This window comes from Papio anubis, chromosome 18 (genome assembly GCF_008728515.1).
Source record: "Papio anubis isolate 15944 chromosome 18, Panubis1.0, whole genome shotgun sequence".
In the NCBI taxonomy this organism is placed as follows: domain Eukaryota; kingdom Metazoa; phylum Chordata; class Mammalia; order Primates; family Cercopithecidae; genus Papio; species Papio anubis.
In genome coordinates this window covers 31,544,634-31,568,421 of record NC_044993.1, presented here as the reverse complement: position 1 = coordinate 31,568,421, position 23,788 = coordinate 31,544,634, and the positions used below count along the sequence as shown (strand labels likewise).

The 23,788-nt window shown below is 43.5% G+C and overlaps 1 protein-coding gene across 2 annotated transcripts in view; it reads left to right on the top strand.

Moving 5' to 3' along the window:
• The first annotated feature begins 13,903 nt into the window (after positions 1-13,903).
• Positions 13,904-23,788, top strand: part of CCDC113 (coiled-coil domain containing 113) — a 30,456-nt gene continuing 20,571 nt past the window's right edge. Inside the window, exons 1-4 of one of the 2 annotated variants that reach the window (XM_009196567.3) lie at positions 13,904-14,089; positions 16,777-16,903; positions 18,047-18,208; positions 22,448-22,603. In XM_009196567.3, coding sequence (XP_009194831.1) covers positions 13,989-14,089; positions 16,777-16,903; positions 18,047-18,208; positions 22,448-22,603 — 546 coding nt within the window. In that variant the 5' untranslated portion in view covers positions 13,904-13,988. The remainder of the gene's footprint in view (positions 14,090-16,776; positions 16,904-18,046; positions 18,209-22,447; positions 22,604-23,788) is intronic. The other variant, XM_003916966.4, reaches the window with a different exon arrangement.

Sequence of the window (23,788 nt, the reverse complement as noted above, 5' to 3'; positions counted from 1 at the left end):
TCCTTCCTTTCCCTTCTTTTCCTTCCCCTCTTCTTCCTCTTCCTTTCCTTCTCCTCCCCCTTCCCCTCCTCTTTTTCCTTCTTTCAGCTTTTTCTTTCTTTCTTTCTTTTTTTTCTGAGACAGGCTCACTCTGTTGCCCAGGCTGGAGTACAGTGGTATGATCTTGGCTCACTGCAACCTCTGCCTCCCTGGTTGAAGCAATTCTCCTGCCTCAGCCTCCCAAGTACCTGGGATTACAGAAGCGTGACACCATACCTGGCTAATTTTTGTGTTTTTAGTAGAGACGGGGTTTCACCATGTTGGTCAGGCTGGTCTTGAACTCCTGACCTCAGGTGATCTGCCCACCTCGGCCTTCCAAAGTGCTGGGATTACAGGCATGAGCCATCATGCCTGGCCCTTGCCCCTCATCTTGCAGTTTTATTGACCCATAACAAACTGCAGAGTGATGAGATGACTGCTATAATGTAGACAAAAGATGATGGTGGCTTGGACTAGAGTGGTTGTAGTAATGAGAAGAGGTCAAGTTCTAGCTTTACTCTGAAGGTTGGGCCAGTGGGATCTGCTAACAGATCAGATGTGGAGGTGAGAGAAAGAGGAGAGTCAAGAGTTAGTCAAGGACTACTCCCAGGTTTGTTGGAAGGAGTAATGAAGTTGTCCTGGAAGGATGAAGTTGTCAGTTACTGAGATGGGGAAGAATGGGTTTGGAGGGAGGGGAAAAGTCATGAGTTTAGTGCAGGTATGTTAAGTTTTATGTGTCCATTACACATGTAAGTGCAGATGTTGAGTAGGTGATTAGATGTAGACAAGGCTGGAGTACAGAAGACAGCATGTTTATTTGTTTGTTTTACAGCTTTATTGAGGTGTAATTGAAATAAACAAACTGCAGGTACATAAATATTGTACAGTGTACAACTTGATAAATTTTCTTTCTTTCTTTTTTTTTTTTTGAGATGGAGTCTCGCTCTGTCACCAGGCGGGAGTGCAGTGGCACAATCTTGGCTTACTGCAACCTTTGCCTCCCTGGTTTAAGTGATTCTCCTGCCTTAGCCTCCCAAGTAACTGGGACTACAGGTGCACGCCACCACGCCCAGCTAAGTTTTGTATTTTTAGTAAAGACAGGGTTTCATGTTGGCCAAGATGGTCTAGATCTCTTGACATTGTGATCTGCCCGCCTTGGCCTCCCAAGGTGCTGGGGTTACAGGCGTGAGCCACCGCGCCTGGATGATAAGTTTTGATATATGTTTACACCCACGAAATCATCACTCCCAAAAGTTTCCTTGTTCCCCTATGTGATCCCCTCCACCATATTCCCACTTCCCTGCCCCCTCCATATCCCAAGCAGCCATTAATCTGCTTTTCATCATTGTAAATTAGCTTACACTTTCTAGAATTGTATACAAATAGAATCATACAGCATGTACTCTTTCTAAAATCCAACTTCTTTCACTCAAACTATTTTGAGATTTATGCATGTTATTACCCGCATCCATGGTTTATTCCTTTCCCTGTGTTTTTTTTTTTTTTTTTTTTTTTTGGATGACAGATAGTGTTCCATGGCTCATATATATGTGTGGATTTGTTTCTGGACTCTATTTTATTCCATTGATCCATTGTCGATTTGTCACCAATGCCATGCTGTCTCAATTACTGTAGCATTATAACAAGTCTTACAGTCAGGTAATGTAAGTTATTCAACTTTGCTCTTCCTCTTCCTTTGTTCTTTCTTCTAAAGTTGTTTTTTCTTTGTTCTTTGAATTTCTGTGTGGCCGTTAGAATCAGCTTATCAATTCACAAAAATAAAGTCTGATGGGATTTTAATTACAGTTGCATTGATTCTACAGATTAATTACCCAGGATAACTGATATCTTAATATTTAGCCCTGTGATCCATGAAGGTGGTCTCTCTCTCTCTCTCTCTCTGCAGTACAGGCATTTTAGTATTTTAAATTTCTGTCTAAACACTGCTTTGGATGCATGCTATTTATTTTAATATTTGGTGTTTGATTTTTATTCCATTTAAAGTAGTTTCTAATTTCCTTATTGATTTGTTTTTTAACCTATTTGTGATTTAAGAGTGTGTTATCTTGTTTCCAAATATATTAGAGGTTTTTCCAAATGTCTGTTTCATTTCTAATTTAATTCTATTGTGGTGAGAGAACATACTTTGTATGGCAAATACTTTTAAATATACTGAAGTTTATTGTTTTATGAATATGGTCTTCTTAGTTATGTTCTGTGTGCACTTGGAAAGAATGTGAGTTCTGCTGTTGCTGGGTGGAGTGTTTTAGAGATGTCCGTTAGGACACTTCAGTTAATAAAGCTGCTCAGATCTTCTATTTCCTTACTTATTTTTGTGTCCTTTTAGCCTATCAGTTTTTGAGAGATTGGTGTTGATATCTTTGAAATCTTTATTATTTATTTATTTATTTATTTTTGAGATGGAGTCTCGCTCTGTTGCCCAGGCTGGAGTGCAGTGGCGCGATCTCGGCTCACTGCAAGCTCCGCCTCCTGGGTTCACACCATTCTCCTGCCTCAGTCTCCCTAGTAGCTGGGACTACAGGCGCCCGCCACCACGCCCGGCTAATTTTATGTATTATTTTTAGTAGAGATGGGGTTTCACTGTGTTGGCCAGGATGGTCTCATCTCCTGACCTCGTGGTCCACCCGCCTCGACCTCCCAAAGTGCTGGGATTACAGGCGTGAGCCACCACATCCAGCCTGAAATCTTTAATTGTGAATTCGTCTGTCTGTTTCTTCTTGCAGTTCTATTGGTTTTTGCTTCATGGATTTTGAAGCTCTCTTATTGGATGCATAAATATCATGTATTTATGAATTCATCCCTTTATTATTATAAATGGACCCTCTTTATTACAGGTAATAGTATCCTTTGTTCTGAAATCTACTATGTCTGATATTAACATAACTACTTCACCTTTCTTTAGTGTTTGTATTATTGTTTGACTAGTGTTTGTATCTTTTTCTCTTTTACTTTTAACCCACTTGTGTCTTTATATTCAAAGTGCATTTTTTTTAATAGGCAGCATGTATTTAGGTTTTGCTTTTTTATCCAATCAGATAATCTTTGCCTTTTAGTCAGAATGTTTAGACCAATTACATTTTATGTAATTATTGATATGGCTGGATTTTAATCTACCATCTTGATATTTTCTACTTATTCTTTCTTAAAAACAGCTGTATTGATATATAATTCACATACTTAACAATTCACCCACTTAAAGAGTACATTCAGTGACTGTTACTATATTCGAAAGTTGTGCATCTATCACCCCAATCAATTTAAGAACATTTTTCTTATCCCAGAAGAAACTCCACACGCCTTATCCATCACTTATCCCTCCTTTTCCCTACCCCAGCCATAAACAACCACTAATCTATTTCTTGTCTCTAGGTATCTGCTTATTTTTGACATTTCATATACATAAAATCACACAATATGTGATTCTTTGTGATTTTCTTTCTTTTTACTTATCATAATGTTTTCATGCTTCGTCCTTATTGTATGTATCCATACTTCATTCCTTTTATATTGCCAAATAATATTACATTTTATAGATACAACATTTGTTCATCTGCTCATCAGTTGATGGACATTTGTGTTGTTTCCACTTTTTGGTTAGTTTAAATAATGCCCCTGTGCACATTCATGTACAAGTTCATGCATGGATATGTGTTTTAATTTCTTTTGAGTATATAATAGGAGTAGAATTGGTGGATCATAATGTAAGTCTATGATTAGACTTTTAGGAAAGACCAAACTTTGTTTTCCAAAGGAGCTGCACCATTTTCCATTCCCACCAGCAGTTTATGAGGGTTCCAATTTCTCCACATTCTTACTGACACTTGTTATTATCTCTTTTTAATTATATATGTTTTATTATATATTACACTTCCATGATGACTAATGTTGCTGGGCATCTTTTCATGTGCTTATTGATCACTTGTATATCTTTTTTTGGAGAAATGTCCATTCAAATCATTTGCTAATCTTTTTTTTTTTTTTTTTTTTTGAGACAGAGTTTTGCTCTTGCTGCCAGGCTGGAGTGCAATGGCATGATCTCAGCTCACTGCAACTTCTGCCTCCTGGGTTCAAGTGATTCTCCTGCCTCAGCCTCCAGAGTAGCTGGGATGATAGGCATCCACCACCACACTTGGCTAATTTTTTGTATTTTTCGTAGAGACAGGGTTTCACCGTGTTGGCCAGGCTGGTTTCGAACTCCTGACCTCAAGTGATCTGCCCGCCTCAGCTTCCCAAAGTGCTGGGATTACTGGCGTGAGCCACTGCGCCTGGCCTATTTGCTTATCTTTTAGTTATTGAGTTGTAATAATAGTTCTTTATGTATCCTAAATATAAATCCCTCATCAAATATATGATTTGTAATTTTTCTCTCATTCTATGGATTGTCTTTTCACTTTCTTGATGGTGTTCTATGAAGCACAAAAGTTTTTAGTAAGTCCGGCTTATCTATTTTTTCTTTATTGCTTTGCTTCTATTTGTTCTTTTTGTTTTGTTTTCCTTTTTCTGCCTTCTTTTGGATCCATTTGAATATTGTACAATTCCACTTTATCTCCTTTGTTGACTTAGCTGTATTAGTTTCATAGGCTATTGTGATCTATTGCCACGAACTTTGTGGCTTAAAACAACACAAATTTATTCTCTTATAGTTCCAGAGGCCAGAAGTCCAAAATGGGTTTCACTCAGCAGGACTGTATTTTCTGTAGAAGCTTGAGGGGAGAATTCTCCAGTTTCTATAGCTTCATTCCTTGCATTCCTTGGCTCCTAGGCCCTCTCCTCCATCTTCAAAGTTCACAGCATAGCATCTTCAAGTCTCTCTCTGCTGAGGTTGTCATATTGCTTTCTCTCTTCTGTAGTAGAATCTCCTTCTGCCTCCCTCTTGTAAGGACACTTGTGATTGCATTTAGAGCCCACTTACATAATCCAGGATAACCTCTCCATTTTAAGACCTTTAACTTAATCGCAAACTTGTTAAGACCTTTCCCCCCTTTACAAGGTGATATTCACAGGTTCCAAGGATTAGAACCTGGATATCTTTGTGGGCCATTATTCTGTGTACTACATTGTCTAGACATTCAGTCTAGAATTAAAGCTACTCTTTTAGTTTTATGTCTTTGCTGTGTCATTTTTATCATTGCTTTAGGGTTTGTAGTACATTTCTTTAACTTAGTACAGTCTATCTTCAAGTGTTATTATACCACTTTATGTATAGTATAAGAACTTTATACCATCACACTCCCATTTCTCCTCTACTATCATTGTCGTACATTTCACTTATAAACTCTACAGTGTAAATGTTTTTGTTTGTTTGTTTGTTTTTCCTTTTTTTGAGATGGAGTTTTTTGCTCTTGTCACCCTGGCTGGAATGCAATGGCCTGATCTCGGCTCACTGCAACCTCTGCCTCCTGGGTTCAAGCAATTCTCCTGCCTCAGCCTCCCAAGTAGCTGGGATTATAGGCATGTGCCACCACGCCTGGCTAATTTTGTATTTTTTTTTTTTTAGTAGAGACGAGGGTTCACCATGTTGGTCAGGCTGGTCTTAAACTCCTGACCTCAAGTGATCCACTGACCTCTGCCTCCCAAAGTGCTGGGATTACAGGTATGAGCCACCATGCTCAGTTACAATGTAAATGTTGTAAACTCTACAAGACATTTTTTTTTTTTTTTTTTTTTTGAGACGGAGTCTTGCTCTGTCGCCCAGGCTGGAGTGCAGTGGCGCGATCTCGGCTCACTGCAAGCTCTGCCTCCCAGGTTCACACCATTCTCCTACCTCAGCCTCCCGAGTAGCTGGGACTACAGGCGCCCACCACCACGCCCGGCTAATATTTTGCATTTTTAGTAGAGACGGGGTTTCACCGTGTTAGCCAGGATGGTCTCGATCTCCTGACCTCGTGATCCGCCCGTCTTGGCCTCCCAAAGTGCTGGGATTACAGGCGTGAGCCACCGCGCCCGGCCGACATATTTTTGTTATATAAACAGTTATTTATCTTTCAAAGAGAATTAAATGAGAGAAATATATTTACTTACCCACTTAGTTACCATTTCTAGTGCTTTTCATTTCTTTGTGTTGATCCAGATTTCCATCTGGTATCATCTTCTCTCTGCCTGAAGGACGTCTTTTAACATATCTTTATGGTGAAGCTCTTCTGGCAACAAATTCTTTCAAGCTTTTGAATATCTGAAAAAAATTTATTTTGTCTTTATTTTTAAAAGATATTTTTGCTGTGTAAAGTATTCTAGTTTGACAGATGTTTTTTTTTTTCTTTCAGAACTCTACCAACTTGAATTGTTACCTACAAGAAATCTGCTATCATTTTAATCTTTGATTCTTTGTATATACGTGTCTTTTTTTTTTTTTTTTCCTGGCTGCTTCTAAGGTTTTCTGTTCATCACTAGTTGTAAGCAATTTAGTTATGATTTCTTTGGTGTCATTTTCTTCATGTTTATTGTTATATGAGATTGGTTGAGCTTCTTAGATCTATAGGTTTGTAATTTTCATCAAATGTGGAAAAATTCAGCCATTATTTCTTCAAATATTTTTTCTGTCTCCTCCACACTTCTGAAGATGAGCAGGATCAAGGAAAGACACTACAAAGGAAAATATCAAGAGAAGGCAGTACAAAGGAAAATGTACTAAGCTTCTTACATCTTGGAGATGCACATTTGCATAGTCAGGACTTTAATCTCGGAAAATAATAACCCAGAGCTTGCTCCATGCCTGGTACCTGGTTAAATGTAATCTCAATGAACTCTTCCAAGACCTTAGTGGGAATGGCTTTGGATGGATAGGAGAAGGACTGGGATGGGAAGGAATGAGTAATGATTAAAGGTACAAGCTTTCGGCTCCAGCTCTGCATGTCACCTGCTGTTTGAGTAATTCACATCACCTCTCAGGCTTTCACTTCCTCACCTATACAAATGAGGTGAGTAATAGTGTAACTGACCGAGTCCAGCTGCTCACCGCTTGGAGGCCAAAAACATGAGAAGTGAGGTGTGGTGAAAGGAAAGCAACTTTATTCAAATGCTAGCAGTTGGGGAATGGCCAGGCTCATGCCTCTGAAAGACCATTCTAACTTTTTGGGCTGAGTGAAGGGGTTTAAGAAGGAGAAAGGTGGGGGGAACACGCGGGAGTGGTGCAGCGGGAGGTCTTGTTATCTTGAGTCATCGCCTGTCTGGAGGACCGGTTTGTATCATCCTAACTGCGGTAGCGTTGGGCTAACTGCTCCTAACTCCCCCTAATCAGACGGTTCCGCAGCCGGGTCTCTCTGCCTGGCTTGTTTCAAAATTGATCCCTGGAATTTCTAAGCAAGCACATAATTAGATAAGCGAGTACTGTTCATAGAAGTGGCTGGTGGGAAAGGGCAAAACAAAAAGTTTCAAAGTATGTTTCAAGGCTGGAAGCAAGAAAGGAAAAATGTTTTAAAACGCATTTTGAGGCTGGGATACTTGATTACAATAGTACTTATTTTACAGGGTTAGGGAACAAAGCACTCGAATGTTGGCTGTTATTACTACTATTTTTTTTGTTTGCCAATATTTGAAATATCCCTCTTCCTTACTAACTCAATTCTTCCTTAACATCAATTAAAGCAATATATGTTGCTCAGCTGTGACTGACTCCACTGATTGAGGATTGAGCCAGGATCTGTTTATTTCCTTCTTCAGCTCCACGTCTCTGGAGCTTTCCCTGGGATATGGAGGTTTTCGGGATTAATAACTGGATGAGATACTCAGCTCAGATCAGCCTCAGTCTCCTTTTCCCATCTTGCTTTTCTCCCCTCCTCTTCTCCATTCTGTTGCCTCTGGACTTTCCAGGGTGGAGTCCGAGAGAACAAGGGGAGATGTAAGAGACAGAAGAGGTCTCACATGACAGCAATGATTTTGGGCTTATGCTCTTGTGACCTGCTTGTGTCCCCAAAGCTTCTCATTCTCGAAGGGCTACTGTGGGCTCCCTAATGATTCTCCCACAGATAAATCCCACTGATTCCCTGACATGAGTCACAGTGTTTTTTCTTAAGATTCCTCTTGGTCTTCTGCATTTTCTGGATATGTCTCCAGCCTCTTTCTATGAAGACATCTGACCCGTGAAAATCCTTTCTCTTGCCCCATCTTGGGGTCAGTGCAGCCTGCTCCCTGGTAGCCCTTGCCCCTGCCTCCCCGTTAGATGTACAGATCCCTCCAGCCTCTACTTTTAACTTCTTGGGGGCATGAGGCAGATGTCAGCCCCTTGCCCCCAAACTCCAGAGCCTCAATAAGCTCATCTGGTGACAGTCTGGAGACCCCTCATTTGGTATGTGAAACCCCTCCTGCAGTAACCCCTCCTGTGCCTTTCCTTACAGAGAAAGTTCAGAGTACTAGGACAGCTGTCGCCAAAGGAATTGTCACTTCTCAATGGTGTACCAAGAGCAGAGTAGTGGGAGGTTCTACCTATGGTGTAGGAAATAATTTAGAATTGCATTGTCCATAAAGACCTTTAAAACAATAATAAAATCAACCAAAAGTTGGTCTTTTAAAAATTGTTATTACTGGGTGCTGGCAATTCTAAACAATGACAGCAACAAAATTCTCCTCCCCCGAAAAATCATGTGTGGGTCTAAGTCCTAAATAACGGCTACAGTTAATGTTGAGCTTTTATGGTACACATTTTGGCTTCAAATCGGCATATTTCGATTCAGAGAACTCCTTGCTATACAGTCATCCCCTGAAACTCACAGACTCAGTTATACTCATTTATTTTGTGAATAAGTTTCCATAGGTTTGGAAAAGTTTGGGCTTGTTTTGGGTAAAGTTCTCATCTCCAGCTCCTGTGGTATAATATATTCTTGCATTTGAACAACGGGTTCAAAATAAGTGAAGAAGGTACAGTGATAGCAAAGACAAAGAAATGGAACTTGAGTTACTTCAGTTTTGTTATTCTGTGTGACTTTTTTGGAATTTTAATTTGTGTTTAAAAGCTAAGGCAGTGGCTGGGCGCAGTGGCTCACACCTGTAATCCCAGCACTTTGGTAGGCCAAGGCGGGCAGATCACGAGCTCAGGAGTTCAAGACCAGCCTGACCAACGTGGTGAAACCCCCGTCTCTACTAAAAATACAAAAATTAGGCCGGGTGCGGTGGCTCAATCCTGTAATCCCAGCACTTTGGGAGGCCAAGACGGGCGGATCACGAGGTTAGGAGATCAAGACCATCCTGGCTAACACGGTGAAACCCCATCTCTACTAAAAAATACAGAAAAAAAAAAAAAAAAACTAGCTGGGCGAGGTGGCGGGCGCCTGTAGTCCCAGCTACTCGGGAGGCTGAGGCAGAAGAATGGCGTAAACCCGGGAGGCGAAGCTTGCAGTGAGCTGAGATCCAGCCACTGCACTCCAGCCTGGGCGACAGAGCGAGACTCTGTCTCAAAAAAAAAAAAAAAAAGTACAAAAATTAGCTGGGCATGGTGGCATGTGCCTATAATCCCAGCTACTCAGGAGGCTGAGGCAGGAGAATTGCTTGAACCTGGGAGGCGGAGGTTGCAGTGAGCCGAGATTGTGCCATTGCACTCCAGCCTGGGCAACAGAGTGAGACTCCATCTCACCAAAAAAAAAAAAAAAATTAAGGCAGTGATGGAAGCAATTCAAGTGTCCATCAACTGATGAATGGATAAACAAAATGTGGTATATCTATACAACAAAATATTATTAAGCCTTAGAAAGAAAGGAAATTCTGACACATGCTACCATATAAATGAACCTTAAAGACATGCTAAGTGAAATAAGCCAGTCACAAAAAGACGATAGTATATGATCCCGCTAATGTAAGGTACCTAGAGTAGTCAGATTCATAGAGACAGAAAGTAGAACTGTGGTTGCCAGGGACTGGAGGGAGGGAGAAGCGGGCATAGAGTTTTATAATGAATATGGAGTTTCCATTTTGCAAGATAAAAAGGTTCTGGGGATTGGTTGCACAACCGTGTGAACATACTTAACACTACTGTATTGTACACTTAGAAGTGGTTAAAAGATGGGTAGGCGTGATGAAGTTCCTCCCTGTAATTCCAGCACTTTGAGAGGCCGAAGCCGAGACGAGATCGAGGTCAGGAGATCGGGACCATCCTGGCTAACACAGTGAAGCCCTGTCTCTACTAAAAATACAAAAAGTGGCCGGGCGCGGTGGCTCAAGCCTGTAATCCCAGCACTTTGGGAGGCCGAGACAGGCGGGATCACGAGGTCAGGAGATGAGACCATCCTGGTTAACATGGTGAAACCCCGTCTCTACTAAAAATACAAAAACTAGCGAGGCGGTGGCGGGGCCATGTAGTCCCTTCTCGGGAGGCTGAGGCAGGAGAATGGCGTGAACCGGGGAGGCAGGTGAGCTGAGATCCGGCCACTGCACTCCAGCCTGGGTGACAGGCGAAGACTCCGATCTCAAAATACAAAATTGGGCCGGGTGTGGTGGCGGGTGCCTGTAGTCCCAGCTGCTCGGCAGGCTAAGGCTGGGAGATGGCGTGAACCTGGGCCCGGAGCTTGCAGTGAGCCAGTCAGCGCCACTGCACTCTAGCCTGGGTGACAGAGCCAGACTCCGTCTCAAAAAAAAAAAAAAAAAAAAAGAAGTGGTTAAGATGGCAGATTTTACAGGCCGGGTGCAGTGGCTCACGCCTGTAATCCCAGCCCTTTGGGAGGCTGGGGCCGGCGGACCACGAGATCAAAAGTTTGAGACCAGCGTGACCAACATAGTGAAACCCTGTCTCTACTAAAAATACAAAAAATTAGCCAGGCGTGGTGGCGGGCGCCTGTAATCCCAGCTGCTCAGGAGGCTGGGGCAGGAGAATCGCTTGAACCCAGGAGGTGGAGGTTTTAGTGAGCTGAGATCATGCCATTGCCCTCCAGCCTGGGCAATAAGAGTGAGGCTCCATCTTAAAAAAAAAAAAGAAAAAAGAAAAAGAAAAAAGATGGTAAATTTTATGTTATTTTTTTTTCTTTTTCTTCTCACCTGCCTGGGTCTCCCAAAGTGCTGGGATTTAGAGGCATGAGCCACTGCGCCCGGCCATGTTATGTATTTTTTAACCACAATTTTTAAAACATGTAAAGCAGCTTGAACAGCAAGGTGATCCAAACAATATTTTTGTTTGGCAAGTGCAAATTTTAGTTCATACATCTAATATGTTACCAAATTAGAATAATATCTTTAAGACTGGAATTTATTCTTTGTGTTGGTTTGAGTCCTCCAAACCAAGATAAAATTAGACATGAAGAGATCTCTTTCTTGGGGAAAGCGTCTGTGATGGACAAAGGAGAGGAAGCTGGAGTAGACAAGGACAGCCTCCCACTGTGATGACATCTGGGAGAGGACGGAGGGAGGGCAAGGGAGCAGCCATCCCAGATCAAAGCACGGCGCTAACAAAGTTCCAGCCAGCTTGATGGGGAGTCTTTGAGTCCATGATGCCAATTAGGCCAGGTACAGTGGCTAATACCTGTGATCCCAACACTTTGAGAGGCTGAGGCAGGAGGATCTCTGAAGGGTAGAGTTCCAGACTAACATGGGCAACATAGCGAGACCTCCATTTCTACAGAAAAACAAAAACAAAACAAAACAAAACAAAAGAACAGAGGGAGAAAGAAAAAAAAAAATTAGCCAGGCATGGTGGCATGCCTCTGTAGTCCCAGCTACTCCAGAAGCTGAGGTGGGAGGATCGATTGAGCCCAGGAGTTCAAGGCTGCAGTGAGCTATGAATGTGCCACTGCACTGCACTCCAGCCTGGGCAGCAGAGTGTGACCCTGTCTCAAAAAAGTAAAAATAAACTCCCCCTTCCAAAAAAGCAAAAACAAAAACAAAAATTTAAAAAACAGTTTCCAATTAGATGCGTCCCCTGGGGCCATTTCTCTCTCCACACAAAATAGATGACCAGCCGCAAGACCACTCACAACCCTGCCAGTTGGGAAGCTTTCCTTCTCCACTGTCTTTCACTACCTTTTGTGAAGTGGTTGTAATGCAGCCACTGTCCATTTTTGGCTTCCAAGCCAGCCCATGTGTAAACTGAGCTCAAGCCTTTGCCTTCTCTTCCAGGTGGTCATGAACTCCCTCCCCAGGCCCCTGCAAATATAGTCATACATTTGAGCTGGGGGAGGGATCCTGGTGCAAATGTGGTGGGTGCCACGTTGGTCTGGGCTACCTGCTCATGCAGCTTACTCATGCTCTCTGGTCTTGCTGAGGCCCAACCCTGGATTAACCATTTCCAGGACTGAGGCTGGGCCTGTCCTGCTTAATAACTCAGTGGGTCCAGCGGAACCCAGCTGGTAGAGGGCAGGACTGGATGCATGGTCACTTGGTACCCCATATATTCAGCGTTCTGTCTCTACCAGGGTATAGTAACAGGCCAGGAGTTATTTCTCAAAAGACATATAATTCTCTGCTGTGGATCGTATGGTCTTGTTTCAGAATCCTGGGTCCTTTGTTGTGATTCTCCTGCTGGGTCTTGCTTTAAGATTCCTGCTGCATGTTTTTTCACCACGGATACCCCCAATGCCATAGAGTCTATTGTATCACACAGCCCAGTTGGCAGGGTTGTTTGCATCATAGCCTCTCAACTTGCTACAGAGCCCTTTCTTGCTCTGGGTACACTTGGAGCTGGCACCTTTTTATGTCACCTGGGGATAGCATCCATTTGTGTCACCTTGAATATGGACATATTAAGTATTCCTAAATGTGGTCTGCATTGTCCCTAGAACCTAAAGAGGCCTACCGCCAGAGAGAAGGTGGTAGGGCTCCAGCTCTCTGCTGCCATCTCCAGTAATTCTACTCTGGTCCCAACCTTGTGCACCCTGAGCAGCAAAACAAAAACCTTCCCTCAGATCTAGGGAGTGCCTGTCAGTGCTAATGCATGCCCCTTGCAGGGGAAGGTGGCTGACACGCACCCCAAGCACTTTATCACATCTTGCTTTCTAAGCACATCTAGAGCTCACCCTCCCTAGGAGAAGTCTCCCCGTCCTGCCCTCTGTCCTCTTTTATCCCGATGGGGAGCAGAGAGCTCCCGTGTTGCCTCCCTGATCCTTACCATGTCTCACATCAGCGTAGAAGTTAACAGCACGGACTTTGGGTTCCACCGGAGCTTGATTCCATTCTTGAGTGGAATGGAACCTAAGCTACTCCATTCCTTGGTTTTCTGATCTGTAAGATGACGGCAATAATATCAATTGTACCAGATTGTTTTGAGGACTTAAGGAGATGACTACGATGCACAGTGTGACGCATGATGTTGCTGTCTGCACCCCAGGTTCCAGCGGCTTGTTTAGAGGCTGTTTCACTCATTTAATTGGAAGCTCCTTGAGGATCAGAATGGTCTTTTGCAGACATTCCCCCTAGGATACTAAGGACACAGTAGGTATTCAGAAACTATTTAGGGATGTCTCTTGAATGTATACCCATTTTTATCAGCCACGTTTTTTCCTTCCAGAAATGCAGGATGTTAATATCTGAGAGGAGCTGCTGTTAGCATGTAGGAAGCCCCAGGTGGTGAACAGAGCAGGGGCCTCCCAGTGGGACAGGGGAAAAAGGACACTGATAAATCGTGTTAATTTTCTGGGCCCCAGTTTCTTTATTGGGAGAATGGAGAGAGTGAAAGATACCATTATAAAGTTGTGGCGAAGGTTTTTCAAAAACTATGCTAAACACGATGCCAAGGACACAGTAAGTGCTGAGAAACAGCAGCTGCTATTATTACTATCAATTTAAGAGTTATTGTTAAAGAAGTGAAACTGAACGCACTTAGGCGTGCGGTCAATGCCAGCAAACTGGCTGGGTCCGCACGGAGACAGGCTGGGCAGGGCGGGGAGGGGCCACCGGAAGCCCCACCCCTTTCCTCGCGTCTGGTCGCCCGGGTAACGCGCCGCCGCATCGCCGCGTCGCAGCCGGAGTGACGTGTGGCCGCCGGCACCTGGAGCTCCTGGGCACACGGCATTGGCAGGGACCACTTCGGTAGAGTGATGACTGATGATGAGATCGAGAGCGTCCTCTCCGACTCCCATGAAGGGTCGGAGCAGGAGCTACCTGTTATCCAGCTGTGCGGGCTGGTGGAGGAGCTCAGGTACCGCGGCCCGCGCCTGGGGGCCGCCCCTCTTCCTCCTGGGCCCTCCTCCCGGGGCGGCCTCGGACCTGGGGACTAGCATGGAGAAGATCCAAGCTCGCACTGAGCACTGGGGAGACTTTGCCTCTGCTCCTGCGTCTCCACCACCACTGAACCAACAAGCTGTTGGTGGAGCTAGATCCGGGTGGTGGGGCGAGGGGGTGGGGCCGGTGGTGGGAAGCCCAGAGGGTAATTGGGAAAGTGAGAGTTTCAGCCGGATGAGTCTCTCTCGTGCCAGACGGTGTGCTTAGCCGATCCACAATTCTACAGAGGCAAGTTGGACCAGGTGACTTCTAAGCCCTTTTCTGATGCTAAGATTCTATGATAAGGCCGGGCACAGTGGCTCACGCCTGTAATCTCAGCACTTTAGGAGGCGAGGCGGGCGGATCACTTGAGGTCAGGAGTTTGAGACCAGCCTGGCCAACATGGTGAAACCCCATCTCTACTAAAGATACAAAAATTAGCCAGGCTTGGTGGTGCGTGCCTGTAATCCCAGCTACTCTGGAGGCTGAGGCAGGAGAATCACTTGAACTTGGGAGGCGGATGTTGCAGTGAAGCGAGATTGTGCCACTGCACCCCAGCCTGGGTGACAGAGAGAGACTAAGTCTCAAAAAAAAAAAAAAATCTGTGATAAAACTAACACGGCAGCAGAATAGAAACCTAGCTACTGAGATGGTTTTAGTATGAGGCAACGTGTGCCTGAACCTGGATATAAGCATGGAGATGGATAGTAAAGAATGAGTGGCCCAATAGTCTGCGTTTATTTTATTTTATTTTAGTTTTGCAGTCTACTTTATATCTACTACTATAGCAAGTAAATTGGATATCAAGATTCCATGATGTAGTTTAGTTGTACGACTTGCTGGTCTTGCACAGAATATCCTAGCTCTAGCAGCTGAATAGATGTTACTTCTACACAGCTACAAATACTTTAGGTCAGAACTGAGGTATTATTACTAATAGTTCTCATTTTTGAGTGTTTCTATGTACCATGCATTTACATATATGATCTTATATGATGACACTGCAACCCTAGGAGGTGGGGGTAAGGAAACAAAGACACAGAGGTTAAGTCACTTCCCTAGGTTCACACAGTTAGTGGTAGTGCTGGGATTCAAACTCAGGTATGACTCCACAGACTACACACACCTGGAGCATGATATATGCTGAAAAAGCAAGCTAGTTTGATAGATTGTGTTTTCCATTCAGCCTTTTCCACTAGTTTGTTTTGTTTTGTTTTGTTTTTGATATGGAATCTCACTTGCTCTGTCGCCCAGGCTGGAGTACAATGGCATGATCTTGGCTCACTGCAACCCCTGCCTCCTGGGTTCAAGTGATTCTTCTGCCTCAGCCCCCGAATAGCTGGGATTACAGGCTCCTGCCACCACACCCAGCTAATTTTTGTACTTTTAGTAGAGATGGGGTTTCACCATGTTGATCAGGCTGATCTCGAACTGCTGACCTCAGGTGATCCACCTGCCTCGGCCTCCCAAAGTGCTGTGATTACAGGTGTGAGCCACCACGTCTGGCCCCACTAGTCTTAAAATTCAGCCAAACAGGAATTATTAAAAGTAATAGCAAAAACTGCAGTTACTTTTGCGCCAATGTAATAGATCAATAACACATGAAAACATCAAAGTTGTTCTCTCTCTCTTAAATATATATATACATATATATGTGTGTGTAACACACACACACATACACACATAAGAGAAGTTAAGAAGTTAAAAAGGTTATAACCTTGGCATATACAGGATAAACTGGGTATGTTTTCTTTTCCTCTGTTCAAAGTTTTCCACAGTTTATGATAAACTTCTGGTTGATACTTTTCATCTATTGGGTGCTGGAAATAAAAGAACTGAAAAACATAAACCAAAGGAAACATCTGAAGATTGTGGGTGTGTGTAACTTCAATATTATAGTAATTCAGGATGAGCACAGTGACTATTATTGCCTGTAATCTCAGCACTTTGGGAAACCAAGGTGGGAGGATCACTTTAGGCCAGGAGTTGGCGCCTAGCCTTGATAACATAGCAAGATACCACCTTTACAAAAATTTTTTTAAATTAGCCAGGCATGGCGTTGTGCACTTGTAGTCCTAGCTACTTGGGAGGCTGAGGCAGGAGGATTGCTTGATCCCAAGAGTTCAAGGTTACAGTGAGTGCAACAGAGTAAGACCCTGTCTCTTAAACAAATTTAAAAAATATGTATATATATAATATATAGTAATTCAGAAATAATTTCCCAAATGGGTTCAATGATACTTGAAACCTATGACAATTTTCAATGTAATACTAGTGTTCTGAATTTTATGGCTCATTAAACATATTAATAAAAATATCAAATATATAGCACTTACTATGTGTCAGGCACTGTCCCAGAGGCTTTGTCTTCCTTATTAGAACCCTAAAGTTCTATTCTTATACCCATTTTATAGGTGAGGAAACTAAGGCACCAAGAGGTTAAGGGGTCTTGCAGGTCCACTAGTTATTAAACACTAGTTATTTGGGGTTTAAACTCTTTTTTTTTTCTTTTTTTTTTTTTTTCACTTTGGGAGGCCGAGACGGGCGGATCACGAGGTCAGGAGATCGAGACCATCCTGGCTAAACTCTTATTACTAGAACTTACTCAGGTACCCTGTCTTGCAGCTATGTAAACTCTGCTCTCAGAACTGAGACTGAGATGTTTGAGAAATATTACGCTAAACTGGAGCCCAGGGATCAGCGACCTTCACGATTATCAGAAATTAAAATGTCAGCAGCAGATTATGCACAGGTACACAATGGAGATCTAGAACATTCTTTTATTGTTTGTCCCCTTAAATGCAAGTGGCATTTGTGTATCTGCCTTTGGTGTGCCCTCTATGGCCAATTGACCATGGGACCTTCTTCTCCCTGTTTTACTTTTGATTTTTCTTTGCCCTCTAGGGTTTCTCTTTCAAGTGACTACGAAAGAAATTGGGTTCAGTTAATAGTGGATTGACTCTCCCAGCATATCTTAGTTTACTTGAAAGAATTTCTTTTGGCTAGGTGCAGTGGCTCAGGCCTGTAATCCCAACGCTTTGGGAGACTAAGGTGGGAGGATCACATGAGACCAGGAGTTCGAGACCTGCCTGGGCAATATTTCTAGACCCCATCTTTACAAAATAAAATTCTTAAATTAGCCAGATGTAGTGACATGCACCTGAAGTTTTAGCTACTTGGGAGGCTGAGGTGGGAGGATTACTTGAGCCCAGGAGTTTGAGGCTGCAGTGAGCTATGATCACACTGCTGCACTCCAGCCTGGGCAACAGAGCAAGACTCTGTCTCAAAAGAATTTAAAAAAAAAATCATTTAAATTAAGGGACTCAACTGTTTACAAGGCCCAGCCAGCCACCTAAATGAGGAAAGTAGGCCTGGCACAGGCCCTTGTCTCAAAGGGGTTATCTGTGGAGGCTTATCCTTTGAAGGCCAAGCAAACCCATATGTACCCTGGACCACCCACTTCTGACCTTTGCCTTAAATGCATAGAAAGTCCAAGATGTTTGTTTGTCTGTTTTGCTGAACACAGTCCCCCACGGATGCAGTTTCTTTCCTGTGTTCAGCTCAGGAAGTACCTCTGAGTTTCCCCTGTCCTTGACTTGAATGTTAGTCTATAGCAGGTTCACAGCCTTTCCACCTCAAGATGTTTACCCTTATTTATTTTCACTTCATTGTCAAACATAGGCCTTTGAAGTATTTAGTGCAGGGGCTTACGATGACTTGAGAAATAAATGTCAGCTCAGGCCTAATATCCAGCATCCTTTTACCGTGAATTTATTCTCCCCGGCTGTCACTCTGGAGAACTTCTAGCAGGTCAAAGGATCATTTCGATGCCTACCTTGGGCTGGTTCATTACTAATTCCTCTTTGACAATGGCTTTGTTTCTGTTGGGTTGCAGTTTCGAGGCAGGCGTAGATCCAAATCCCGGACAGGTGTGGACCGTGGGGTGGGCCTGACTGTCGACCAAAAACTTGAGCTGGTACAAAAGGAGCTGGAAGACACGAAGGATGACTTACGGCACATGAGGGCAAATGCGGAACGCGACATGCAGCATCACGAGGTACACCTTCCTCCCGGCGCAGCCTGTCCTGCCCAGGCTCCCCACCTCCACCCCATCAAGAGGTATCTAGAGTGGGTTCATGTGATTGTTGGGGCTTTAGAAGAAACACAAGTAGGATGAGGCGAATCCAGGGCCTATCTTCAAGGAACTTACCACCTGCTTGTGGGGACGACATATTTTTGAACTTTTTTTTAATGGGAAATTTCAAAAATACACAAATGTAGAGAGGCTAGCACAACAAACCCCTATGTACTCAACACCTGGGTGCAGTGATCATCAACATATGGCCTCTTTTGGTTGATCAACTTTCCCTTCATCTGGCTGGGTTACTAGGACATGAATCCTAGTGAATCTCTGTACATAGTTCAGTATATATCTTTAATATATGAATTCTTTTAGAAGACATAACCACGATAACCCTAAATGCTCTTAAAATTTTACAATAATTTCTTTCTTTTTTTTTTTTTTGGGATGGAGTCTTGCTCTATTGCCCAGGCTGGAGTACAGTGGCGTGATCTCGGCTCACTGCAAGCTCTGCCTTCTGGGTTTATGCCATTCTCCTGCCTCAGCCTCCTGAGTAGCTGGGACTACAGGCACCCGCCACCACGCCTGGCTAATTTGTTTGTATTTTTAGTAGAGAAGAGGTTTCATCTATTAGCCAGGATGATCTCGATCTCCTGACCTCGTGATCCTCCTGCCTTGGCCTCCCAAAGTGCTGGGATTACAGGTGTGAGCCACCATGCCCGGCCTACAGTAATTTCTTAATAATACAACAGGTTTGAGGTTTAAGTTAGTGTATTAGGGTTCTCGAGAGGGACAGAACCAAGAGCATACATGTATATATGAAAGGGAGTTAATTAGGGAGAATTGGCTCACATGATTACAAGGCAAAGTCCCACACAATCGATCGGCTGTCTGAAGGCTGGGAAAAGAGAGAAGCCGGTAGTGGCTCAGTCCAAGTCTGAAAGCTTCAAAACCAGGGAAGCCAACAGTGCAATCTTTACTCTGTGCCCGAAGGCCCTTCAGCCCCCAGGAAGCCGCTGGTACAAGTACCAGGGTCTAAAGGCAAAGAACCTGGAGTCTGATGCCCGAGGGCAGGAGGAGCGGAAGGAATTGTCGGGCATGGGAAGAAGAGGGAGAGCCAGAAGTCTCAGTCCACAAGCTTATCCACCTTCTTCCACCTGCTTTGCTCTAGCTGCTCTGGCAGCCAACTGGATGGTGCCCACCCACATTGAGGGTGGATCTTCCCCTCCCTGTCCACAGACTCAAATATCAGTCTCTTCTGGTAACATCCTCACAGACACACCCAGAAACAATACTTTCCCAGCCATCTAGGCATCCCTGAATCCAGTCAAGTTGACACCTAATATTAACCATCACAGTCAGTGACTTGAGTGAAAAGTCCCTAGGTCAGCATTTCTTTTTTTTTCTTCTTTTTCTTTTTTTTTTTTTTTTGAGACGGAGTCTTGCTCAGTCGCCCAGGCTAGAGTGCAGTGGTGCAATCTCAGCTCACTGCAAGCTCCACCTCCCAGGTTCATGACATTCTCCTGCCTCAGCCTCCCAAGTAGCTGGGACTACAGGCACCCACCACCATGCCTGGCTAATTTTTTTTTGTATTTTTAGTAGAGACAGGGTTTCACCATGTTAGCCAGGATGGTCTCGATCTCCTGACCCCGTGATCCACCCGCCTCAGCCTCCCAAAGTGCTGGAATTACAGGCGTGAGCCATCGCGCCCGGCCCCTAGGTCAGCATTTCTATACGGCACACGTGCCCATGGTTCATGCCCTGTTACAGACTAATATAGTAGTGTCTCTTAGTGAGTCCAATACAGTCAATTTCCTCCAGAGAAGAAACATCACTGTTAATTCGGTTGCCCACAGGATGACGTTGTTGGCTTGCATTTGAGACCCATGTTGTATGAAAAATAGATACTTCTGTTCTATTTCTAAAGTTTTCTATTTTTCTGTTTCTAAATGTGGGCATTCACAGAATCACACTTGTCTCAAGAGGGACCGATCAGTAGACTCATGTCTCTCTCATTGATGCAACCATCTGTATACATCAACTGATCCCACTCTCCCACCCCTGTTATCTCTCTTTCCAAACATGCATTGTTGAATTCTAGCAAGTTAAAGGAGGTTGGGATGTGGTAGCATTATCCTGACCTGCTAGGTTGTGCAATGTAAGCATCAAGTGCAGAGACAGAGATCAGTATGGGCTAGAGTGGTCAAAAAGAATGTGTTGAGGAGGTAGGGCTTAAAAGGGACTTGGCATGATCTTGAAGAATGATGATATCTGTCTAAGGTACAGGGAAAGAAAGGCACCCCAGGTAAAGAGAATGACATGGGCAAGGAAGTGGAGGTGGGCACAAGCATGGTGAGCTCATGACATTGAGGAGGCTGGTGTGATTAGAGAAGAGGCTACTTTGGAGGCTGCTTTAGGAAGTCAGGTTGAGTAAGGCAATGATTTCTTGAGAGCCATGCCAAGGAGTTTATCTTTGATGTCTTAGAAAGCTGGACCTCACTGAGGATACTTGAGTAGGAGAGCAACGTGTTGAAAGCAGCATTTCAGGTGGATTGATGTTCTACCATGTGGAGATGATGGGGCTGGGAAGAGGCTGGAGCCTGAGGTCAGCCAGTGAAAATGCTTTTGCTTCTTGGTGCCCAGAAAAAAAGTCTGAACTAGGATGATTTGCAGTCTGGCTACAGATACCATTCCATTTTATTTTTTATAGTAAGGTGTGTGTGTGTAAGTGTTTTCTTATTTCCAGGCAATCTATGTTGTAGAATGTTGAAAAATACAGTTAAGCTAAAAGAACATTTGAAAACATTCACAATTTACCACTCACAGGTAATTTCTGTTGACTTTCCATTTACCTCCTACAGTTTAGATAATTTTCTACGCATATATGAATTTCTTCTAAAAAATAGTATCATGTTATTTTGTAAACTGTATTTTTTACTTAACAACATCTCTTTATGTCAATACATATATTCATTTTATAACTTTTTTTTTTTTTTTTTTTAAGAGATGGGGCCTCACTGCATTGCTCAGGCTGGGGTGCAGTGGCCATTCACAGTCACGATCATGGCACACTACAGCCTCAAACTTCTGGCCTCCAGCAATCCTCTTGCCTCAGCCTCCTGAGCAGCTGGGACTACGGGCACCATACCTGACTTTATAATATCTTCTTTATTTTTTTCCATTCTCCCCCCTCAAATACTCAGGCTTGGAAGTATAATGTCTTTTTTTAAAAGTAACAGAAATATAATAAGAGTGCCTCTTTATTTCCCCACTAATCCATCTCTGTAGATGTAACTATGGTTCATGTATTGATGTATATCCTTACAGATATTTTTAATGGATAAATAATCTCAAATATGGAAATACATATTTAGATAGATACCTTGGCCAGGCATGGTGGCTCATGCCTGTAGTACCAGCACTTTGAGAGGCCGAGGTGGGCGGATCACCTGAGGTCAGGAGTTCAAGACCAGCCTGGCCAACTTGGTGAAACCCTTCTCTACTAAAAATACAAAAATTAGCTAAGAGACACCACCCGCATGGTAGTGGGTGCCTGTAGTCCCAGCTACTCAGGAGGCCGAGGTAGGAGAATTGCTTGAACCCGGGAGGCAGAGGTTGCAGTGAGTTGAGATTGTGTCACTGCACTCCAACCTGGGCAACAGAGCAAGACTCTCTCAAAAAAAAAAAGGCCAGGTGCGGTAACTTACGCCTGTAATCCCAGCAATTTGGGAGGCCAAGGCGGGCGGATCACAAAGTCAGGAGATCATGACCATGCTGGCTAACATGGTGAAACCCCATCTCCACTAAAAATACAAAAATTTAGCCGGGCGTGGTGGCAGGCACCTATAGTCCCAGCTACTCGGGAGGCTGAGGCAGGAGAATGGCGTGAACCTGGGAGGTGGAGGTCGCAGTGAGCCGAGATTGTGCCACTGCACTCCAGCCTGGGCGACAGAGCAAGACTCCATTTAAAAAAAAAAAAAAGATAGATACCTGACATCTGTTTTTGTTTGCTCTCTTTTTATGGATTCTATTTTTCAAAGAATGCTTTTAACTAATAACATTGAATAGTCAAGTTTGTATCTTAAGGATATGTTCCTAAGACTAAGAAGAAACATATTTTGGGACACAAAGAGGCCTGAGAACTTAGGTTTTCTTAGAGGACACATCCTTGAAGATTGCTGGAAACATTCTTCTCTCTTTGTGCTGATCCCCCAGGCGATCATTGAGGAGGCTGAAATTCGATGGAATGAAGTTGCGAGAGCAGTGCATGAGTTTGAAAAAGATATTCTAAAAGCCATATCCAAGAAGAAAGGGAGTATTTTGGCCACTCAGAAAGTGATGAAATACATAGAGGACACGAACCGCCGGAGGGTGAGTTGGCAGACGGAGCTTAAAAAGGGAAAAAACATTCTTGCAGGGATGTTATAGAAATCATCCATGTGAAGCAGCCTAGCTCCATTTGGTCTACCATAAATGTTGCCCACATATGCAGATTTTCTTTGCATCCCTGAAAGTGTATGTGTATATGCGTGTTTTAAAATGTATGTTTATGGCTGGGCGCAGTGGCTCACGCCTGTAATCCCAGCACTTTGGGAGGCTGAGGCAGGCGGATCATCGGAGCTGGAGGACCAGCCTGGCCAACATGGTGAAACCCTATCTGTACCAAAAATACAAAAATTAGCTGGGTGAGGTGGTGTGCACCTGTAATCCCAGCTGCTTGAGAGGCTGAGGCAGGATAATTGCTTGAACCTGGGAAGCGGAGGTTGCAGTGAGCCAAGATCACGCCACTGCACTCTAGCCTGGGCAACAGAGCAAGACTCCATCTCAGAAAAAATAAATGAATGAATGAATGAATGAATGAATGCATGTTTATCAAGGTTAACACCAGCCAGGCAGGATGTATATTAACAGTACCTCAGATTGATTTCTGTTTTTTGTTTTGTTATTTGTTTCAAGATCTGTTATCTTTTCTTGAGAAAGGTATGAGACTGGTCTGGTCCAGCCTGTCTAGAGAGATGACTGTGGAGTAGGACAGGTAAATCTCTTCTTCAAATTTTTAAAAAAAACCTTTTAAAAAATTGTTATAGAGATGGGGTCTCACTGTGTTGCCCAGGCTGGTCTTGAACTCTTGGACTCCAGCAGTCCACCCACCTTGGCCTCCTAAAGTGCTGGGATTACAGGTGAATCTAAAGCTCTTTGAGATCCTTTGTTATCAGGAGATAGACCTTGGGCTGTTATGAGAAAAAAGGAGAATTTGGGGGGTAACCTTCATTTCCAGAGATTTTACAATATGTCAAGCTTTAGATCCTGGAGACAAGGTAGGGTTACTAACCCTAACATGTTAAGAGTAATAAAAATTATGTAAACTACCATGGGAATACAAGACCAAAAATCATAAGATCATTTTGTCAGGAAAGACCCCTACAGTAGCATACACCCAAATAATCTTGATTTTGAAAGCAATGTAAAATTTGCATGTTGCAAAACCAATGTCCTCTGCTTCTTGGTCATGAAATATCATACCAGCCCCAGCTTAAGTAGAAGTAAAAGGACCTA